This window comes from Gymnodraco acuticeps, unplaced genomic scaffold (assembly GCF_902827175.1).
Source record: "Gymnodraco acuticeps unplaced genomic scaffold, fGymAcu1.1, whole genome shotgun sequence".
Taxonomy (NCBI): Eukaryota; Metazoa; Chordata; class Actinopteri; order Perciformes; family Bathydraconidae; genus Gymnodraco; species Gymnodraco acuticeps.
Window position 1 is genome coordinate 369,987 of NW_022989981.1, and position 21,869 is coordinate 391,855.

General features: G+C 41.2%; 2 protein-coding genes across 7 annotated transcripts in view; both read left to right on the forward strand.

The window, feature by feature from the left end:
• Positions 1 to 774: 774 nt before the first annotated feature.
• ganab (glucosidase, alpha; neutral AB) lies at positions 775 to 19,491 on the forward strand. 6 transcript variants are annotated; one of them, XM_034211881.1, is made up of 25 exons: positions 775 to 910; positions 1,716 to 1,817; positions 4,588 to 4,696; positions 5,125 to 5,252; positions 5,873 to 6,052; positions 6,211 to 6,276; positions 7,752 to 7,812; positions 7,920 to 7,998; positions 8,292 to 8,388; positions 8,475 to 8,655; positions 8,777 to 8,930; positions 9,351 to 9,586; positions 9,792 to 9,918; positions 10,075 to 10,154; positions 10,315 to 10,455; positions 10,863 to 10,959; positions 11,112 to 11,213; positions 14,031 to 14,274; positions 14,504 to 14,568; positions 16,186 to 16,262; positions 16,447 to 16,521; positions 16,614 to 16,727; positions 16,815 to 16,921; positions 17,064 to 17,164; positions 17,673 to 19,491. In XM_034211881.1, the coding sequence occupies exons 1-25, from the start codon at positions 891 to 893 to the stop codon at positions 17,780 to 17,782; spliced, it is 2,853 nt and encodes a 950-aa protein (XP_034067772.1). In that variant the 5' UTR covers positions 775 to 890; the 3' UTR covers positions 17,783 to 19,491. The 6 variants fall into 6 exon arrangements, with proteins under 6 accessions (XP_034067772.1, XP_034067776.1, XP_034067778.1 ...); XM_034211883.1 differs by having other exon boundaries at positions 906 to 924; XM_034211882.1 differs by lacking the exon at positions 775 to 910 and adding an exon at positions 915 to 1,190.
• A 491-nt stretch (positions 19,492 to 19,982) lies between these two features.
• The window catches only part of si:ch211-114c17.1 (pre-mRNA-processing factor 39), a 29,699-nt gene continuing 27,812 nt past the window's right edge, over positions 19,983 to 21,869 (forward strand). The window contains 2 exon segments of the mRNA XM_034211873.1: positions 19,983 to 20,067; positions 21,417 to 21,658. Coding sequence (XP_034067764.1) covers positions 20,010 to 20,067; positions 21,417 to 21,658 — 300 coding nt within the window. The 5' untranslated portion in view covers positions 19,983 to 20,009.

Consider the following 21,869-nt stretch of genomic DNA (forward strand, 5'->3'; position numbering starts at 1 on the left):
TGGAATTTAAGTTTTTATTTTCTTTAGAAGTATTTATTTGAATTATTTCAGAGGTAAAGTCAACTGTTTTTCACAAGTAAAAAAGAAAATAAAAAGCATTTTCAAAAGTAAAAAACTAGCAGATTTTGTATTTGCTTCAATAGTAGGTATTTTATACACCAGTAAACATCTCTCCACTAATTTTCCTGTAAACAACAGAACCGGTTTGGACAAACGCCTGTACATTATAATGCATATATAATGTAATTGTTTTTACAAGGGGCAGAACAAATAAACTATAATATGTTAAATATTATTCTACAGAATTAAGAAGCCTTTTAAAACAATGAACTCTTCTCAAAAAAATTACTTAGTATTGATTGACTTTCTCACAAATATGACTTAGTATCTCAAAATAATGAATATCTTTCTCACAATAATTAATAAGTAGGCTATCTCAAAAACGAGAACCAAAATAATTAGTAGGCTATCTCAAAATGAGATGATAATGATAAGATAACAAATCAATTATTTCAAGTCAAGACACCCATATTTTGAGATAAATCAGTAATCGAGAAAGCTATACATAATATAGTACGACCTCGACTACATTTGTTATTTGCAGAGGGATCAGTTGGAGATTTCTGAACAAATATCAAAATGCAGCTTGGGGTGACGTGTCCGTGCCTGAGAGGATGAATATGCAAACCAAGTTCACATTACATCCTACTTTATCAGGAACAAGATCAAAAGATAACAACAAGATTGGTTATTATCAAAATACATAACGTAAATGTTATAATTTGTTTACGAGTTTAAAGAAAGACAGCAACCAATTTGTCAGTTATTTATTTTTCTACGATTTTTGTAACGGACTGATATGGGCGGAGCTTAGCGGAAGCATATCCAAGATGGCCACCTTCACTGAAAGGTAAGACAAAGCAGGTCCGCTGTTTCATCCTACATTTATAATTTGTGTGATATATAATAATATAGCGGGAGGCCATGAGATTAACACTGGGGTTAAACACTTGGTGGATATGTAATCAAATGTATAGGTTGAGGGTTTAATGGCCACTAGTTTAAATCACTCTGGAACAGTCTCTAACCTCTTCAATTGAATTAACTGACAGTGCCGCTGTTAGCACGGTTAGCACGATAATCCTGATCCTAAAAGGAAATTAACAGCAACACTGATTTCAAACAACCAGGTAATACACCGTCTCTTAAACACTGACATATCACCGTTGTCGTTTTAGAAATGTGGGCCTGTTTTGTTCATGTATTTTGTTCCTAAAATCCGATTGAATGCAAGCTAACTGTAGCCCACATTAGCGGATACGCTAGCTAATATTGTCTCATCATTTCAAGCACAGCACGTCACCCTGTTTGACAGGAGCAGTGAGGTCTGGAAGTAAGTCTTAACATGCAGGCTCAGGGAAAACGGGATTTTAGATGTTAAATGTTACTGTATATGCACACTGAAGCAGGTTGAGGAAACGGGAAATTGGTTAGCTGCCTTTGACGTTTTCACTGGAGGACACATTTGACCAGTTTAGAGAGATCAAAGTCCGGATGTGTGTGGGTAGTTTGTATAACCCTAACTCATGCGCTTGTGCTGTAATTTGGTAGGGGTCCTCTTGGGTAATTATCTGTGTATTGTTCAACAAAATGTGAGTTCATGATTTAGTGAGGTGACCATAAAGTCTACATTGTCTTCTTGATTTTCTTCGTAGGATGGCGCCTGTCTTGGTGCTTTGGCTGGCCGTGTTCCTCAGTGGGACCTGGGCTGTGGACAAGGGCAACTTCAAGACCTGTGACCAGAGCTCCTTCTGCAAGTGAGTGCAAGATAGACAAATTATACATTCACCAAGCAGTGTGAAGGAAGCTCAACATGGCTAAATGTCAAATAAATAATCATTTTAATGTGTATGATACATTGTCCCTTTTTTATAAATACAATCTATTAATGTTCTACTAGGGAATGACATTTGCACATGCCAAGTATAGGGTAAATATGGGATGTGGCAGGTAAAACTAGAAAGAAAGACATTTGTCTTTTAAGTAGCTCCTCTTGAATAATGTAAATGCCACTATACTATACAATCAATTATAGGATATTTTCTTCCAAACACCTATACTGTGATGAACGTAGGGAAAACTGAGGGGGATCTACAAAGAAAATATAAATATCTGGCAAAAATTCAGCTAAAAGCATGTCAAAAAGATATAACAAGGAAAAGGTATGAACAGAGCCTCCAGGGATAGAACATTGGTTCAAGATGGTCCATGATATCTATTCAATGGAAAGCTAACATAACAATTGTGAGCAATTTCATTGACAAGAACTAGGAAAAATGCCATCATTGACATAAACATGAGGCCAACAATGACTGAACTGTGAAGTTAGGAAATAACTGAGAATGGAAATGTATACATACATGAGATGCCCCTCAAACATTTGACTTGCCTTAAAGAGCCTGTGACACGAGTTTCCCCCATCATCCAAACCCATCAATTTGAGTAAATATTGTCCCCTTGAAAACCGTTACTGAACTGATTTTGGATATTTGTACTTTGATAACCATTAATCTGCCCTTCAATGTTGACCATTTTCTGGATCTGCTCGGGGATTCTTCAAGTCCCGCCAAATGATGTGTGACGTCATTGCGGGCACAGCGCTCCAGCTGCACCGTTCAGGATCCCAGCATCTGCATGTAAACGCACGATGGCGCACACAGCAGCAAGCTCAGACAGCGATGACAGATTAATGTTGAACGTGTCTGAGAGCTCATGAGGCTGAAGGATCGGTTTATGTTGTATCTGTTAGAAGTTTATTAGGTGCGTCAATATGGGCGATCATACGGTCATGTAGCCAGTGGTGGAATGGGACTAAAAATCATCCCGGGACTCTCGACCGGCCCACTTCGGTACCGCTAGTAAATTGTCAACGGGGGGAGTGGGGGATGTCAGGGGCGGCGGGTGCTGTAGATAGTAAATGTAAATATGTAAATATTTGTGTCACTGCATCCTGGTACAATACAAATATAATGCAATGTCTGTGTCTTTGACATTAGCGCTGCCAGCCACCTGTGCCCTGTACTACGAAGCCAGTTCAACAGACCCTGGATATGTTTGAGTAACAAACAAACTAACAACAACAAACTAACAAACAAGATCTCGCTAAGCGGTCCTACGACGCTGGTTATCAACTCGGTAAATCAAGCCAGGGTTTCTCTCACCAGCTGAGAGCGCGTTCACGTCTAAGACACGAGTGGATCTGACTTTAATTACATTTGACTCGAGTGTTTCGTCAACATAATTTGTTGCTTAAAATAATACTTCTGCATAGAGTATGTGACACTGTAAGTGTTGCACGGCCAGATACGGCTGGAGAAGCTGACTCAGATAAGGAAATATATGATATATTATGATATTATATGATCGATGATCTGATCGATGATGTAATATGAATGATAAGTGCGACACGTCGGAGTCTTCTCTGCATACGGCAGTTTAAACTGTATTTCCTTTATCCTGTAATATGACTTGATAGATTTAAACTCCGCACACTGAGTTGATCTCTTTTCTATAGACGCCGGAGGCGTAAAAAAAGTTATTTAGCCTTCCCAAACCTGAGCCTCACGCGCCGCCTATGGGGGATGTGCTAGTGACTTATCCGACCGGCCCACTTCGGTACGGGCCCATCGGGATTCGTCCCGATGGCCAGTCCGCCACTGCACCCAGCCCACGTAAACTGTCAACGGGGGGAGCCTCGCTGCGGGGAAACGGTGGACCTAGTGTCCCGATCGGAGTGGGAATAATAATAATAATCCGTGCATTTTATCCATTAATTTCCCCAACATTGTGGTGAAAAAAACACACGTTTAATCCATGTTGGTGTACTACAACTACAAAAAGCATCGGTTTGTTTTCTCATCAGACCGGCTCAAACAAACGATTTTTAATCATCATCCTCACGATCATTTAATCTATCATATGTTCGCCGAATTGACATGAAAGCACTAATACATGTAGTTTCATCCACTTGAGTTTACAACTACAAAAATAATCGATTTGTTTTTATATCACATCCGACGGGAGGAAATTCAGTAGCTCTCACTACCGATTTTTAATCCTAATGTAATCATCATCTTCACCACGATCATTTATGTTTATGTTCGCCGACTTGACATGAAAGCACTGACAAATATGAATATACTGTAGTCAACTTCATTACAACGTTATTAACGTGCCTAAACTCAGTAATTCACCATTTCTACGCATGACAACGCACTTTGTCCGTGTTTGGCTCTCTCGCCGCACAGTGAAGCGTTCCCGCATTGACGTCACTTCCGGCTTCCCCCAAAACTTCAAAATGAGTCGAAGGAATTTCCCCGCGATGTTCGAAATTATTGATATTTAACGGAACGGTATCGCTTTTTCTTTTTTAAACTGACGGTTCGAGATTACTAGTAGCCCAATATTTCATTGCACAACAGTTGTTGGGATGCTGTCACAGGCTCTTTAAGTTGTTGTATCTAGAAAAAGCACACAGTTACTGATTTATCAACGGTGGTCACACTTCTTATTACATTTTAAAAACAGGCGTCAGCGGGCATTGAAGCCTGGTGAGTCTCCCTATCGAGCGCTGCTGGAGACCATGGAGCTGACCAACACCAGACTCACGCTGCAGCTCATCAATGACAACAACAAGGTAAATCACACACTTACAGAAGCAGCTCACTATGGAGGAAAGCATGGCTGTCAGAAGGAAGAAGGCAATTACATCAAGTCTGTAAGATGTACTTAAAATCACAAATGTAAATTAAATTATTAAACTGTTAACAAGTGACAATATGGCCTTATATTAATGCCAATTCCCTGATTAGGTCATCTGAATGATATAATGAATGCAAGTCAGCAGTTTCCCCAGCTATCAAAGTCAAATGCCTTGCATGGCTTAGTGTAATGCCAAAGAAAAACTGTCCCTTGGCTGAACCCGTAGGCCGACCTGTACTTTATTAGATTATAATGAAATTCCTCTGTACTCTCTATGCTTCTCCTCCATCTCCCTCCTTTCCCTCTGACCCCCATTCCCTTTTCTCTCTCTCACACTATCTCTCTATTTGCATCTGCTATCAGGTGCGCCTGCTGCTCGAGCTCTATCGTCTCCAGGGAAACATGACGAGGGTGAAGATTAACGAGCTGAAGCCGCTGAAGCCTCGCTATGAGGTCCCAGACGTGCTCATCAGGGAGCCGCCGACTGAGCCGTGAGTCTTAGGGGTGTTATCAACTGTGTGTGGTGGGGGGGTGGAGGTCTTGATATGACAGAATCAAACTCCCAGTGTCTTTTTTATTAATGTATTCCTTATTTACTGATTTTTCTTAGTCTCCATTTGGACCTGAAATCCTCTCACATTCTTTTGGGGTAGAAAGATTTACATTATTGAAAAAGAGCAAGTCAATAAAGAGCATAGATAATATTTAGTGGAATCAAAAACATTTTGTGTTCTACTTTAGGTTGAGGCATGTTCCCACGGTGAATAACCTGATTGAGAATCTACCAGTGAAATAAAAGAGCATACTTGGAGAGAAGCCAGCCTTCCAGATAATTGCCTTCTGGCTTCATCCCTCAGAATCAAATTTTAGACGTTCAACCCTGAAGTTTAGTTTTGCTTAACTAGGATTTAAAAAAATACCTCCTAAACTATCTGTACATTAACATGTTTTTTTCAGTAGGTGAGAGGAGTTTGGTTTTACCTGAAGTAAGCTGTCTAACAACAGAGGGTGTTACTGCCTAAATACAATTCCCTTGACTTTTTGTTTTCAAACCAAACCTTTTATTTAACTTTACCTCCTCTCTCTCGCCCTCTTTCTCTCCCTGCCTCAGCCTGTCACTCTTGTCTCAGGATGAGAACGGGGTGGTGCTGTCCCTGGGGGCGGAGTCTCAGAGAGTCATCCTCAGCGCCCGGCCTTTCCGATTGGACATCATGGAGGGACGAGACGTGGTGATGTCGCTGAACTCGCGCGGCCTGTTGGCCTTTGAGCACCTGAGGATGCGCAAGGACACGTGAGAAACCACGCATGCACACACATGCCCAAAATGCCAACCCTTTTTTAATCCACGTCTTCACTCAGTGGATGATTTAGATTTTTGTTCCCATGAAATGGTTTGTTTTTTGAGTATTGTCTCTGACTGGTTGTTCTGTCTTCTCCCTATCATCCTAGTTTCTCCTATAAAGTAACTAGCACAGTGGCTAGCGTGTGGAATAATATCAAGAGAGTATTCTCTAGGTAAAGACCGTTAAGATTTGTAAGTGTGTATCCTGTTCCTTGTGCTAATGCTGCCAATAGTGACAAAGATTATAGGGACTCCCATCGCACCAAGTTAAGTGTTTACCCTCCAATAAATGTGAATGAGAGAGGGATTTGGGGGGCGTGTGTGTGTGCATGTTGGTGTTTAATTTGATCCGTAATTAAAGGGTCGATCCCGCCCCTGTTATCATTAAAGGGTCGTTGAAACTAATAATAAGTAATTGCCACTCAGGGTGTAGGTGTTTAGTCTCATTTCATGAAACAAAGAAAAATCATCCTGATTTCATCCTGAGAAAGAAAAACACATTCACCTGAATGATTTAGGGTCTGCTGTGATTTCCTGTCTGTCAGATTAACCTAAATGTCTATGTAGCGTCCCTTTTTTAGATCTAACAAAGCAACTGCATGACTGACTGTGTGTCCTGAGCAGTTCTGTTGACTTACACTAGTTTCCCCGCTTTCTCAGCTCATGGTGAGAGCTTCCATAGATAACATAATAAGATAGTTGCAGCAGGTGTTGACTAGTTTAAAAGACACAAAAGATCATTTCTCTTTACAAACACACCAAACAGAAAACAAGTGATTTATTTGATAGTACTGCAGCCCAGTTCCCAAACCTAACCGCAACACTGTCTTTGTGGTTTTACTTCAGTTTGCATTTTATTTAAAGTGTCCAAAGCTCCTAAAATTGGGACATTTTCAGTTTTATTTTTTTGGAACTGTGCTTCTTTAGAGCTCTGGACCAATCCTCTTATTATTGTGGAGAAATGCTTCTGTAGGCCCCCTCATTATGTTGTGTTTGTGGTGTGTTAAGACCGTCCTGCATCCACGTACGCAGTGTGGCTGCAGTTTAAGATGAATGAATAATGTTAGAGTGAAACATTAACAATTAACGCATCAAATTCAAACATCGTCAAACTAAATCCTTAATTTGAATAAATAGATTCATCAAATATTTATTTTTATCAAATCATTTGAAATAATGAATAAATCCATATTCATCAATAAGTTCCTTTTTGGCACCTCTGCCTCCTGCTTGGGCTGCAGACCTCTCCCCCCCCACAGCTGCGTGTGTCCGACACATTTCTATCACTTGATGCAATGCTAAGGCTTTGATCCCACCATGGTACCCGGGGGACCCTCTGGGTACCAGGTGTTGCATGTAGCAACCTCTAGAGGTCCTATCCCATAATGCCGAGCTTAAGGTAGCCACAAGGTAGGGAGCTGCTCAGTCCCCTTCTTCATTAAAGCTGATGAAGTCTTAACCTTGTAGAGTTTTTGTTAGTACTCATTGTAGATTCTTGGGGCATTTACCAACCTCCCTGTTTGTATGTTTTCCTTTTTGTTATAGTTTGATTATACTCCCATATTATCGTGTCAAGATAGTCTCTGCCAAAGTGACACATCTCTCTTTTTCCAATATTCCCGTCATCACCCCTCACTCCATTATGTAGCAGTCAGGCAGACCCAGAGGCTGAAAAGAAAGAAGAGGCCGATCCAGCAGCCCAGCCCGAGGTACTACACGCTAAAATAAGAATGAACATAAAAAGTTCATTATAACATGCTCTACGCTGTCTCTTCGCTTGTGAATCATCCTACTGTTCTCCCTGTCTGCCTGCCAGGCAGCAAAAGAGGAAGAGAAAGATGAAGACGGGATGTGGGAGGAAACTTTTAAATCGCACACAGACAGCAAACCTAATGGTATGCTATACTTGTATTTCAGTTTGCAAGTTAAAGTGAAACTCTTAATATCTCCCTGAACCCCAAGCAGTTTCAGGTTGCTGTTGGTTTTTGTCACATTCTTCTCACTGTTGCCTTGTTTTCACTACAATATATATATATATATATATGTCCTGCTCCTCTAGGCTAACCGCACAATCATGCCTAGAAGTACAGATACAGAAATGTCTTTGGTGCAGTGCAGGTCTTTAGTGTCATGATGTTTTTAGGTTAACTCTCCTCTTAACTGATAATCGGTTGCTCTCGCCTCACAGGTCCATCTGCTGTTAGCTTGGACTTCTCGTTGCCGGGTGTGGAGCACGTCTACGGCATCCCAGAACATGCAGACACCCTCAGACTCAAAACCACAGAGTGAGCGTCAACAAGTCTTTTTTCACATATAAAGTGTAATATGAGTTGCCTGGTTGCATCTTTGAGTGTTTCTTTCTCTGTTTCAGAAATGGAGATCCATACCGCCTCTATAACCTGGACGTGTTCCAGTACGAGCTGTACAACCCCATGGCCCTCTACGGCGCTGTCCCCGTCATGTTGGCCCACAACGCCCAGCGGACCACCGGCGTCTTCTGGCTCAATGCTGCGGAGACCTGGGTGGATATCAGCTCCAACACAGCTGGAAAAGTATGTGCATTTTTTTTCTTCTTCCTTCGTTATTTGGAGTTTTTTTGTTAGAATAAGACAAAAAAGAGCAGTTGGGGTCTGTAACACCAGAGCTTCTCTTACTTATTGTCTCTCTTTTCAGACTGTGTTTGGAAAAATGCTGGATTATGTTCAAGGCTCCAATGAGACTCCACAGACCGACGTGCGTTGGATCTCTGAAAGCGGCATCATCGATGTCTTCATTATGCTCGGGCCCACACCCAAAGATGTCTTCTCTCAGTATGCCTCCCTCACAGGTAGGAAGATGGACGGACAAACACTTATTGCCCTATTTCCCACGCTTCCAGTAGTTTAAGCGAGGTCATATACATTATTTGAAATGTCATAATATTTATGACTAAATTCCTCCATATTGCAACAATATTGTGGAATTACTATCAGTGCTTTTTATACCATATTTACATAATGAGATGTTTAAAATAATAATTATAAATTACATAATGACTTACTGGGTAAGGATATAATACAAATTGGAAAATGTGTGTCATGCAGACTTTAAAACCTGAAAAACACAAGACTGTCATATTACAATATAAACATCTTACGCTCTTGTGACTTATCGTAATATCAATATAATATTGATATTTAGCACAGCCCAACATGTTCGACTGTCCTCCTCAGCCCTCACTTTTCTTCCTCCCCCTGCTGTCCATCAGGCACCCAGGCCTTCCCCCCCCTCGCTGCTGTGGGTTACCACCAGTGCCGCTGGAACTACAACGACCAGGAGGATGTGGCTGCAGTGGATGCGGGCTTCGATGAGCACGACATCCCATATGACTACATCTGGCTCGACATTGAGCACACTGATGGCAAGCGCTACTTCACCTGGGATCCACACAAGTTTGCAACTCCAAAGGAGATGCTGCAGGGTCTCAGTGACAAGAAACGCAAGGTAATTATGACCAATAATCCAAAATATACCAGCAGATAGTTCCCCACAGCTACTGGAATGTGGAGCCTCAACTTTTCACTTGTAAATTCATTCATGCTACAATAACCATAGAAGTGGTGTTGATTTGTTACGTTTGAGTAAATTCCCTTCAGGACTAGCATGTACACTTTCCACTCAGTCTTCTGTTATTGTGTATTTTTTATAGATGGTGGCCATTGTGGACCCTCATATCAAAGTAGACAGCAATTACAAGATCCATAATGAAATCCGCTCTCGGAGTTTCTATATCAAGAATAAAGATGGCGGGGACTACGAGGGCTGGTGCTGGCCTGGTAAGAAACTATGAATGCAGAAAATGTTTTTATAACTAAGCTTTATGAACTGGATCTTTACTGAGAAACATTTAAAGTGATGTTTACCCAAATGTGCAGAGAGATCATTCCAATGTTTATTTCACTCGCATTCCTTTGTGAACTGATCATCTATAGGTAGTGCCGGCTATCCAGACTTCACCCGAGCAGACATGAGGGACTGGTGGGCCAGCATGTTCGCCTACAATCAGTACGAGGTGAGTCCGGACCACAGTTGTTGGTTTTCGGGCCATTCACACTGAATTCTTTGAGAAAGGATATCTGCAATTCTAGATTCTGTTCCAAGATTTGTCGACTATTCGTGGATTCAAAATGACACCTTTCCCATAATATCCACCTTTTCCCTCCGCTCTCCAGGGTTCCATGGAGAACCTTGACACGTGGAACGACATGAACGAGCCGTCAGTGTTTAACGGACCGGAGGTGACCATGCACAAGGACGCAATGCACGGAGCCTGGGAGCACCGCGACGTGCACAACCTTTATGGCTTCTATGTGGTGAGTGCTCACAATCTGTCTATGGCTGAAACCTTTTTTGTGTATTTCCGAACATTTCATATTTCTTTGGTTGGGTGCTGCTCATGCATGATTGTTACTATTGTTGCGTAGGCCACTGTAGATCATTTTTGAGAAAATCCAGTTGGGTCAAAGCAGGTAGAACATTTCTGAACCACACCAAACCAGGAGCTCATAGTGCAGAAATCTGTGTTTTAGCAATAGATATCATTACATTTTTCCTTGATATTCTGCTACCACTTCCCACAAGGGGCAATTTAAATATTGTACACAAGGTTTTTAAAAGGATTTTCTAGGTCATAGTTCACAATATCTCTTTTTAAGAGAACAAAATATGCTCTTAAAATGGTCCAAATACCCCCTCTGACTATCCTGTGTGCAACCTGCAGCAAATGGCCACCGCGGAGGGTCTGATCCAGAGGTCCGGAGGAGTCGAGAGACCGTTTGTTCTGACCAGAGCCTTCTTCGCTGGCTCACAGCGCTACGGTAAGCAGGATCCATTCTGCTAAGCTGCATATATTACCTTACTTTTAATTGAGGTTTCATCCAGAAAAAATAAATGTCTATCTTCTCTAGAAACCTCGATGTCAGGCTGTTTTTAGCGCAGCGTCCTGAGTGTGAGTTGTTTGTGTGTGTAGGTGCTGTGTGGACCGGAGATAATGCTGCTGAGTGGGAACACCTGAAGATCTCCATCCCCATGTGCCTGAGCCTGGGCCTGGTGGGCATCTCCTTCTGTGGTGGTGAGTGATCGAGCTTCACAGTCAGCTGTTACCCCGGTGGTCTGTCCCGTTGGTTTGGTAAAATGGCCAACTAGCTTGAATAACAAGCTATTCGGAGAATGGCTGAACATGTTTGTTTCTGCCGTTCAAAGCTGTTCTTTTAAGTATTTTTCAGTACTTGTTATTAGTGTTGCACGGTGTACCGATACTTGAAAGGTACCGCGATACCCTGCCGTTACAAACGGTACGATTCCTCCGTTTCATTAGTATCGGTACTTTAAGAATGACGGGGAAAAGTACTCCGGTGAGAAAGCGCCGTTTTAATAACAGCCGTGTGTGTTCAGCGCTCTGCTTCCACTCCCTGCACTGCAGCCGTGCCTGCAGTCCCGCCCCTCTCAAGCACGTTCTAAGTCCTTCCCCTCTCTCGTGCACGCGGCCACGCGCTAGCTGCCAGAGCATGTGAGAAAACGAGAAGCATGGCTGCAAGTGGGAGTGCAACTGCCGCTGCGCCTCGGCTTGTTGACAAAAAAGACACCAGAAGCGAAATTTGGAAGTATTTGAGCTATATCTCTGACAGTGAGGGCAAGCCTACGGACACCACGAGGCCTGTCTGTGAGACATGTTTTAGATCCCTGCAAACCAAGGGAGCCAACACATCAAACTTGGCTAAGCACCTCGCCAACCGGCATCCAGACAGGTTAGCGAATGTGATAGATAACATAATTACATCATGCTCAGCCCATGCCCTCAAATCTAAGTCAAACCAGTGTAATTTATTTTGTGACAAACGAGGCAATTAATGGCAATGATAACTGTCTAATATGGCTATCTTTTTAGCTAACTTACCAATGTGGCTAACATCTGCAATATATATTTTGTTAATAATTATTTATATTACTGTATATTATGTTAATAAAATATTAAAACAATTATATTTTATAAAATAAAAAAGTTGTTTGAGATGATGCTGAATTTTATTTAATACGAATTCTTATCATTTATTTTGTTTATTGTTTTCATTGTTTAAAAGTTTGTGTTATGGTTCTGGTGTGAAATAAAGCACAATAATTACATTTAAGATTGTTTCCCTTTTTTTAAGAAAAGTATCGAAAAAGAATCGGAATCGCAATTCTTGACTTGGTATCGGTATTGAAACCAAAATGTTGGTATCGTGACAACACTACTTGTTATACCATGTTGAGTTTAATAATGTTGCCTTTTGATTAGGGATGCCCGATATTGGTTTTTTGAAACCGATACCGATACCAATAACTTCCTGCTTCTCAAGACCGATACCGATAACAAAAACATTTTTACGCCACTAATTATTTTAACGCGATTAACGCATGTGTATTTTTTTTCCTTGGCCGCCCCGTAGTTTCAGAGCGCATCGAGTTTAAAATACCATCTACAAGCTGATGCTGACAGCCCCGCTCCTGCCGCCCGCTTGTGGCAGACCACACTTCCACGCTCACCGGCAGGCACCGACTGGCCATCTGGAGGACCGGGAGGGTGTGTGTATGTGTGGCCCGAGCGAGCGAGAGAGAGACCTTACGTGCATTGTTGTTGTTAGCATCTGGTGCTAGCTAGCTGCGCTAACGGATATAAGGAGCTGTTTAAATGAAAACAGAGGAGCGACATTTCGCCACAACTGCGCCGAGCACTTGACTTTATGCAGGAAGCCAGACAGTGGGACATTGTACGAAAAGTCAGCACACTCAGCACGGATAGTGCGCAACATGATTGCAGCGTCCAGGCAGCTCCGGTTCGAGCATATGCCTTGAGTTGCACATAGCTCCATCGCTCATACCACCGACGACATGTTTGTTTACCGTCCTGGCTTCACGGCCGCACACCATTTACGTCACAGCCAGGCATGAGTTAGGGAGCGCTGGATTTGTGAAGAACTCCCCTCTTCCTAAACCACTAATACCACAGTACTGGCAAAACGGGAGGAGCCGAGTGAAAAACAAGCGCCCCTCATCCCAATCCACCCACACCGCAGTATTTTTTCTTTTTTTTTACCCAAAAAATATATTGTATATTATCGGGGCTATTAATACTGGTATCGGGTTTATCGGGATGACGTCATAATTCCTAATATCGGACCGATAATTATCGTGCAGATAATTATCGTGCATTCCTACTTTTGATTTATTGTAGCAATTCATGATATTAAGACATTTTAGAAACTGATATTAACATGGTTTTATATTTTTGTTTTTTTACTCTATACATCAGACCTAAAGTGTATTTGTACTTTTATTGTCCATACATCTAAACTATAGTAACACACTGTTTTGATATCCAACGTATGATGTACTGTACTTTTATAACATGTCAGTATCTTTATATATATATATATGTATTCCTATACTTACGTTAATATACTCTGCACTGAACTGCTTTTGCCTCTGGTAACATGGAACTTTTGCAATGACAATGAATCTATTTCAAACCCCACAGTGAGGCAGGATTTTGAGATATTCCCGGAAATAGATGTTAGTTTGTTAACTAAGTTGTCAAGGAAACATGCACTGATAAATGCACGAGGTGTTGCCATGGTGTGAGCGCAGGTTCCCTTGTTGTATTTATATTTAGCAGCGATGCTCACTGTGTGTTTGAATCTCATATTCATGATTTGATCAGGGTTTTGTCACTGCACTGAGGTTAAATAAACTTGCGTTTAGTTTAAGAAAAACAAATGTCTTCCCCTTCGGGTTAAGCTCTAGATGTAGAAGATCTCAGGAGGTCGTTGTGTCTGCCTCTTTTATGTACACCCTCCTTTGAATAGCCCAGCTCCAGCACTAACACTGACCCCACCTGTCTGTCTCCTAGCTGACGTTGGTGGTTTCTTCAAGTCTCCGAACACGGAGCTGCTGGTGCGTTGGTACCAGACGGGAGCGTACCAGCCCTTCTTCCGGGCCCACGCCCACCTGGACACCCCCCGCCGCGAGCCCTGGCTGTTCGGTCCAGAAAACACTGCGCTGATCCGTGAAGCCGTGCGCCAGCGCTACACCCTGCTGCCCTACTGGTACCTGCAGTTTTACCACGCTCACCGCACCGGGGAGCCCATCATGAGGTGAGGATGGGGCAAATAGTTTATGGGGCAAATAGTTTATGTCCTCTTACCCTGTAGTGATGAGTTACAAAACCATCTCCCATCAATGTGCATTATTTGCCCAATACAGGGAAATGGACATTAAAAACTAAATTCACAGAAAACTATTTTTATGTTCATTTAATTACTGCCGTTTTCAGTCATTTGCTTTGATGTGGATAACATATGAAATAATGTTACCTTGTTTCAGACCTCTGTGGGTGGAGTATCCTGAGGATCCTGCTACTTTCGCTCTGGAAGACGAGTTCTTAATCGGTGAGAAAGAAAAAAAAAGATTTTCTTGTTAAAAGTGAGATCGATTTATGATTTTAGTTTTAAAAAACAAACATGTTTGCTGGTCAGAGTTGCTTCCTAAATGATACAATATATATGATTATAGACAGGGCTACACATAACTGGTGCGCATGCGCACCTCTGCCAAAAAAAGAGCACCGGGTAATTTGAAACAAAGCGCATTTGCGTACCAACATTGAGAGAGAGGGAGAGAGAGAAGAGAGAGAGAGAGAGAGAGAGAGAGAGAGAGAGAGAGAGAGAGGGAGAGAGAGAGAAGAGAGAGAGAGAAAGATATTTGCGAGTTGCATACATGTATGAACCATGATATGAACTCAGGGCCGGCCCGTAGCACTGGCTAGATGTTCGCCTAAGGCGCCAGATCTGGGGAGTCGCTGCGCTGGCAGTTCTGGGAGGGAAAAAAACATTTTGACCGTTGGGGCTCATCCTAATTTTCGGCCTTGATGTAACAATATTCATAATTAAGTAAATGTAACACCCTTTTCACCCCGGTTACACGTTTCATTTGCCCTGTACGATGGGCGCTGTAAGTGATGAAAATGGGGGATGTTGGCTTATCTGGCGCCCGCAGCTCACAGCCAAAATGCGAGGGAGAGAGGGAGGGTGCACCGGTACCAGCGCTGTTGTTATTAGAATCTGGTGCCGTGCTAGCTGCTCTAACGGATATAAGAAGAAGATGTTTCTACAATAATGTGGAGGGAGAGTCCTCTCCAGTCAGACTGAGAGGCTGATAAGTTAACTACAGCTCAGTGAGGTAAAGGACTCTTTGTCTAAGTTCAAACGGTTTGGTCGCAATTTATGTAAACACATATTTCCAAGGCACTCCTTTATAATTATTGGGATAAACAGGTTTTAAATCATTCCAATGTATACTATAGGACAGTAACCAATTAAAATATCCTTTAAAACTGGAGAGATTTAAAAAAAATGCATAAATAAATGTTAAGGTAAAATAAGATATGAATGAACAACACAAATAAAATAAGTTACATTCATTTGTTATTGGCTATGGTAGGTTATTGGTTATGTTCACATACTTATTTGATTACATCCACTTGTCTAAGATGACAACAGAGACTTTCGACCCAAACCCAGCTGTTGACTTGTGGATGCAAGCAGCTAATCACAGACTCAACCAGAGAGAAAGAAGTAGGCCTACATCATCAGCTACCATGTCTGACAGAGAGGAAGACAGTGAGGAGAACAGTCAGGAGGGTAGTGATGACAGTTTGTAGGATTACTGGTCGTGCTAATGTTGTCTTGTGTTCACCTCTGCATGTGTGTTACTGTGTTCACCTCTGTGTGTTCAGTGCCGTGTGTCTGGCAAATAAAGTCAAGACCCCCTCAAAGTTACGGTTTATTTCATTTTAAGGATGAGCACCAAGCAACATCTCCAGGTGCTCCTTTGAGAACCAGGGCAAAAAAGTTATGTGCACCCCTGTTTATAGAATAACCATGCTGTTGTTACTGTTGTGACATAATGATAGAACTTGTTTGGTGTAGATCTGTTCAGTTGAGCCCTGAAACAGCTGACTTACACGAGGTGAGACTTTAATTACATTTTGAATTAAATTGTTACAGGGAGAGACCTGTTGGTGCACCCAGTTACTGAAGAGGGAGCCAGGGGGGTCACTGCGTACCTGCCGGGGAAAGACCAGGTGAGAGGAAGAAGCACAGTCAGAGCTCCTCAGATCTGGGACTCTGCCGTACAGTGACTGTCTCTTTGTGGTGTCTTTAGGTTGAACTTCAGATTTAAACATTCTCTATAGGAGATGACCGCCGTTTCAGGTGTCCATTGTGTTGAACAAACGTTGGTGTAACTCTTGTGCTTGTGTTCCTCAGGTCTGGTTTGACGTCCACACCTTCCAGAAGCACAACGGAGCCCAGAACCTTTACATCCCCGTCACCATGAGTTCTGTAAGATACTCCATTTCTTCACTTTAAGGCCTTATATAGCAGTTTATTTGCTTTGTTTCCTCTGGTGTTAATATGGAGCTTCCTGTCTTCAGATCCCTGTGTTCCAGCGTGGAGGCTCCATTATTCCCAGGAAGATTCGAGTGCGCCGGTCCTCTTCCTGCATGATGCAGGATCCCTACACCTTATATGTAGCCCTCAACCTGCAGGTAACTCAATCGTCAAAACTGTCATCCACTGCTTTTTTGAAAGGTTGCATATAGTCCTTTCTGACATGTTGACCTTCTGTCTGACAGAGAACTGCAGAGGGTGAGCTCTACATAGACGACGGCCACACCTTCAACTATGAAAAGGAGTTCATCCACAGGAGGCTGTCCTTCGCCAACAACGTCCTCTCTTCTGTGTGAGTCATGAGTGTTCTCTGTTTCAGTTCAGTAGAAAAAAGGTTTAAGCTAAAATAATCTAAAAACCAATATGATTTGTATCGTAGGTGTTTCTCTATAGTTGACATAAGGGAATTGAATGTGTCTTTGCTTGTTCCACAGTAACCTGGCTCCAGAGGCCCAGTTCTCCACTGGCTCCTGGATCGAACGCATCGTCATACTGGGAGCCAGTAAGCCCAGCAAGGTGCTCCTGAAGACTGATGGTGAGTGGAGATAAGTGCTTATTTAAGAATGTGTTAATAAAGGGGGCTGAGTTTCTGTTATGTTTTAATTATTAATTTTTCAGGAATATTATTCAGTTTTTTGGGGCAAATTCAGGTAGACTAAAATGTAGCCATCTTAGTCAAAGAAAGTAATTTAAGCATGATTCCAGTTGATGAAAACTATTGGGATTTATTTATTTTTTACTCTGATTATGAACATTTTGGTAAATCTGGTGTCTCCAAACTATCACCTTGTTTTCCCAAGCCCTTGTGTTGTCATTAAAAATAATAAAGGATTTTGATTGAGTTAAAGTGGTTTCTATATCGTCTTAGTTATAGGGAAAAGGATGTCATTACCATATTCAATCAGTTTTCATTAACCAAATTAACACTGTTTCTTCAAGGTCGTTGGTTTCTCATGTTGCGCCCTAAGGATTTAAAAGAATGTTTCCGCTGTGAGATTATTCTTCCCAAAAGTTTTTATTCTAACACTCTTTCTGTTTTGAAGATGGTCAGGAGAGCCAGGTAGAGTTTGACTTCGACGCCTCCATGTCGGTGTTGACGCTCCGCAAGCCCGGCATGAACGCCGGAGCAGACTGGAACGTGATGCTTCAGTAACCATGGAGAGGAAAGGAGGAGGAGAAAATGACTGACCAGAGAGAGAGAGAGCGAGCAAGAGAGCAAGAGAGAGTGAGAGAGTGAGAGGGAAGCGCTGATGTCCATGACTAACTACAGCAAGACAACAGGATAGCCGTCATGAAAAATAAAGGACATAAACACACACAATGCATTATATATATACACACACACACACACACACACACACACACACACACACACACACACTCAAACCCATGTAGACCTGTCAGTCGAGCTGAGCCACGTAACGTTGCTGCCATGTCCCTCTTGTGTTCAGTCGCACTGTAATACCTAACAACAACAAGAGGAGGTTACTTCTAGATAGATAATCATCTTTGTCACATTTTTCAAATAGATAATAATTGAAAAAAATAATGTAATTGTAAAGAGTCCATTGGGTTAAGAAAGAAAACCTGCAGGCACTCTAATTTTTCTTCTTTAATCTTCTACGTTGTTGTCCATCCACTCAGAAGAAAGATCACTGTGGGATTTAAAATGAAGGTCAAAGCAGACTCGCCCCACCTGCCGTTGATTTCCTCTTATCTGTTTCTGACTTAATGCTCTCAACATGCATTCCACCCCTCTTTAAAGCCAAGCACTTCATTCAGCGCAAACCTCGACCTTCTTTACTCGTGCCACATTTCATAGATTTTGGAGAGGGCTTGCCAACAATCAGCTGTCTGGCTTCACATGTTACTTTCATCCTGCTGAACTTATTGGTGCCATCAAATGGAAAGCCTCTTTCTTAGCTGCAAGTTCATTCCTATGTGGCCTCAGAGATAAATGTATGTGCATGGAAATAATTCATTGTTCAGTACGGAAGGGCTCGGGTCGTTCTGCTGGTGCACAGAGACGGGATTTTTAGGCGTTCTTTTGAACAAACTTGGCAGTGGGAATCGCTTCCGGGGACTGAACCACTGATGTGTGCGGATGATGCTGTTGACATGCTTTCCTTTTTTTATTGATTTATTTTCCAAGCTTTGTTTACTAGATATGTTTCTTTTTAATGCACTTGAGCGTGATTTGAGAACTTTAAAAGATGTTTAGATTGTTCATGTTTAACTAGGTGTCGGGACCATGTGGCATCTCCAGTGCTTCATTTGGATCTTAATTAAGGTGTTGAATCTTTAAAGATGTTTCATGATGATATAAAGCCTTTTGATACACTTCTTGAAGAGTGTAGATTAATATTCCAATCATTTTCTGGAGACTCTGGATTGTGTCCCAACTAGTCGGATCGTTGGACCTTTTTTAGGAGTTTTGAGTTTGTCTGCTCGATTGTTTTTATGATCATAAATGTACATGTTGCTGCAATTTTGTTGGTGATGGCTTGAATTGGAGGAAATAGAAGTGAAGGAACTGACTGTCAAAGTTGTCGGATGTACTCTAAAAGATTAAACCAAGTGAAAATAAAGTTGACCAAATGTAAAAGAACTTCCATTTTTATTCTTTCCTACTTATGTTGTTGGTTTACCATTTTCTCAAAGGTATGAAGTCTGTCTTTAAACAACAAATGTCATCTTTTATTAAAAAAACAAACAATTGTACATTCATATGAGAAAAAACTGAATAATAAATTAACATTTATGTAGGTAGGAATACTAGCGAATAAAAAGTCAAGTTGAGTAAATGGTAAGAATATATAGTTGTGTAACTGTAATATGTGAAATAAAAACAATTGTATCAAATGGACGAAAAAGTACTTCATTACGATCTCCTACATTAACGGGGGTCAACACTGGTTCATATCGGCAACGTTTTTATATTTGTTGAGAATATGTTTTGAGTTCAATGAGTATTTTATTGAAACATTATACCAACTGCTGTCTCAGGCAGACATGAATGTTTTACTAATTATAGATAAATTATTTATTCTTAAGGCCAAATAATAACGTGCTACTATAATAAAACGTTACACTGTTAATTCCCTGAAGTTAATGGAAACTGCAAAAGATCTCTTATATGATCTGACCAATGAACTCATGTCTTAATAACTTACAATCACTTACAATTTTTCTGTGCTATTAATATTGCTTGTGTACATTGATTATGTTGAATCATGAATTGTCTGTTCAGCATAGATGAGGATAAATATCACAGTTTAATGATTTAATGTTTGCTGTTTAATGTTTTGCTGTTTGAATTAAAAGTGTTCATCGGTGTCTTGTCGCATGTTAATGACGTCAGCGAGACGTTGTTTCCCATCATGGCGGCAGAAGGCTGTGACGAGTTGAGCGGCAACGGGGAGCTGGAAGAGTCCTCAGGTAGTTTCAATAACCTTAATAAATATACAATGCACACTTACGTTATTTGATAGATATAACTGGGCTTTCCTTTCACCTGCAAGGATTTCAAGTTAAGGCTCCGGTTGTATCTGCTTTAAGGATACACAAGCATGAGGAGCTAGGCTAAGCTAACGGGATTTCAAGTACACACAGCCCCAAACAGCAGCACAGTGTTGTGTTCACTGACTTTAACTCACTAAATGTTTCCTCCCTGGGTTTGACTAAGTGTTGAGCTTCTGCTAACTTATTATTAGTTTAATTATGTACAAAACATCCAACATGTAGTGTAGTCATCGCTGCAGTGGAGCTCCAACCCGTAAACTGGTTTTAATGAATGAAACATAGCTCTGCAGGTGTAACGATTCAAGAATAAAAGCCTAATAATAGCATTTCAATGTTTTGTTCTCTTGGGTGTGTTTGCAATGTGTTTGTTCAAAGATACGTGTTGTACTTTAGCAGCATATCTGGTTTGGCTGGTGAATAGGGAACAAGTACAGTGACATAAAAACATACGTACGAGATTTTATTCTTTTATTATCGTGATGTTTTCGTTACGTTTTTTGCGATGATAGTCTTGAGTTGGTCTTCATTGTTATTTTAAACAGTTTCCACTAACCTTGCTTGTTTATCTTGAGAGATCTTGCTGTAATACAAACACTTTACAGACTATGAATCTTCTACTTAAAGTTTGTTGTACCTCTAGTTTTTTATTATAATTTTTAAAGCATGTGGGGTTTCACTCACTGTTGTTGTTTTTGTTTTGGCCATTTTTCACAAACGTGTACAGGAAGCAGAGAAAGGTTCATTAATAACATCTTATTCCATTAAATTGATCAATGCCTTTTTCCCTATGGATGTCTATTAGTAGTATTCTTTTTAGATACGTCCTCTCAACATCCTGAGTTTCTGTGCCACAGCATCTCAAGAAAATGACCACAATGAGATAAACGTGTAGAAGTGAAGCAAGATTTCAGAGTGCAACATCACAGCAAACAACTCCTCAGTCTTTTATTTACTGATTAAAAATAGTTGTCTGAAGTTGTTGTTTTAAAAAAAAAACGGCTGGTTAAGACATTGTTGTTTGGCCAGTCATCCATGGCCTGTGATGAAAATATTACCTCAGATCAATTTAAATGACCGTTTTTTAAATAAAAGGATAATGGCCTTTGGCAGGCCTGCTCTTTTTTTACAGTAAAAATACGTTACAACTTTTCCGATGAAAAGAACGATGGGTAAAAGAAGTAGCTTTCAAATGGAGCGTCCCTGTATTATGCTCTTTAATTATTTAAATGTAGATTGTCTGACTTTTTGATTGACTTCCTCTTCAGCTATGGAGGCCTCTGAGGTTCCTGCCTTGCCTCCGACTGAGATGTCCGAAGAGAACGGCAGCCCCCCAGAGGCCCCTCAGGTCTCCGTTGGCCCCGACCCGGCCACCTTCTGCATGCCCCCGGCTACAGAGGACGAGGAGGGAGAAATACCTGCAGACTTTGAGCGGCTGTGGAAGGCCGCACACGACAATCCTCAGGACTTCACCAGCTGGACCGACCTGCTGCAGTACTGCGAGCAAGAGGTGTGTGTTTGGGGCTTTACCAGAGAGAGAAGGGGGAACCAGTGTAGTGACGATGTAGGAAAATACATTTATTTATTATTTTCTTCTTTTGTTTTATAAGATTTTTTACGTTTTGTTATTTAGTTAGGTTGTTTTTAATTTTGTATATTGGTCTGTTTCAGATTTTTTGTTATAGTTTTGTCTCTATTTATTAATTGTATTCAGTATATAC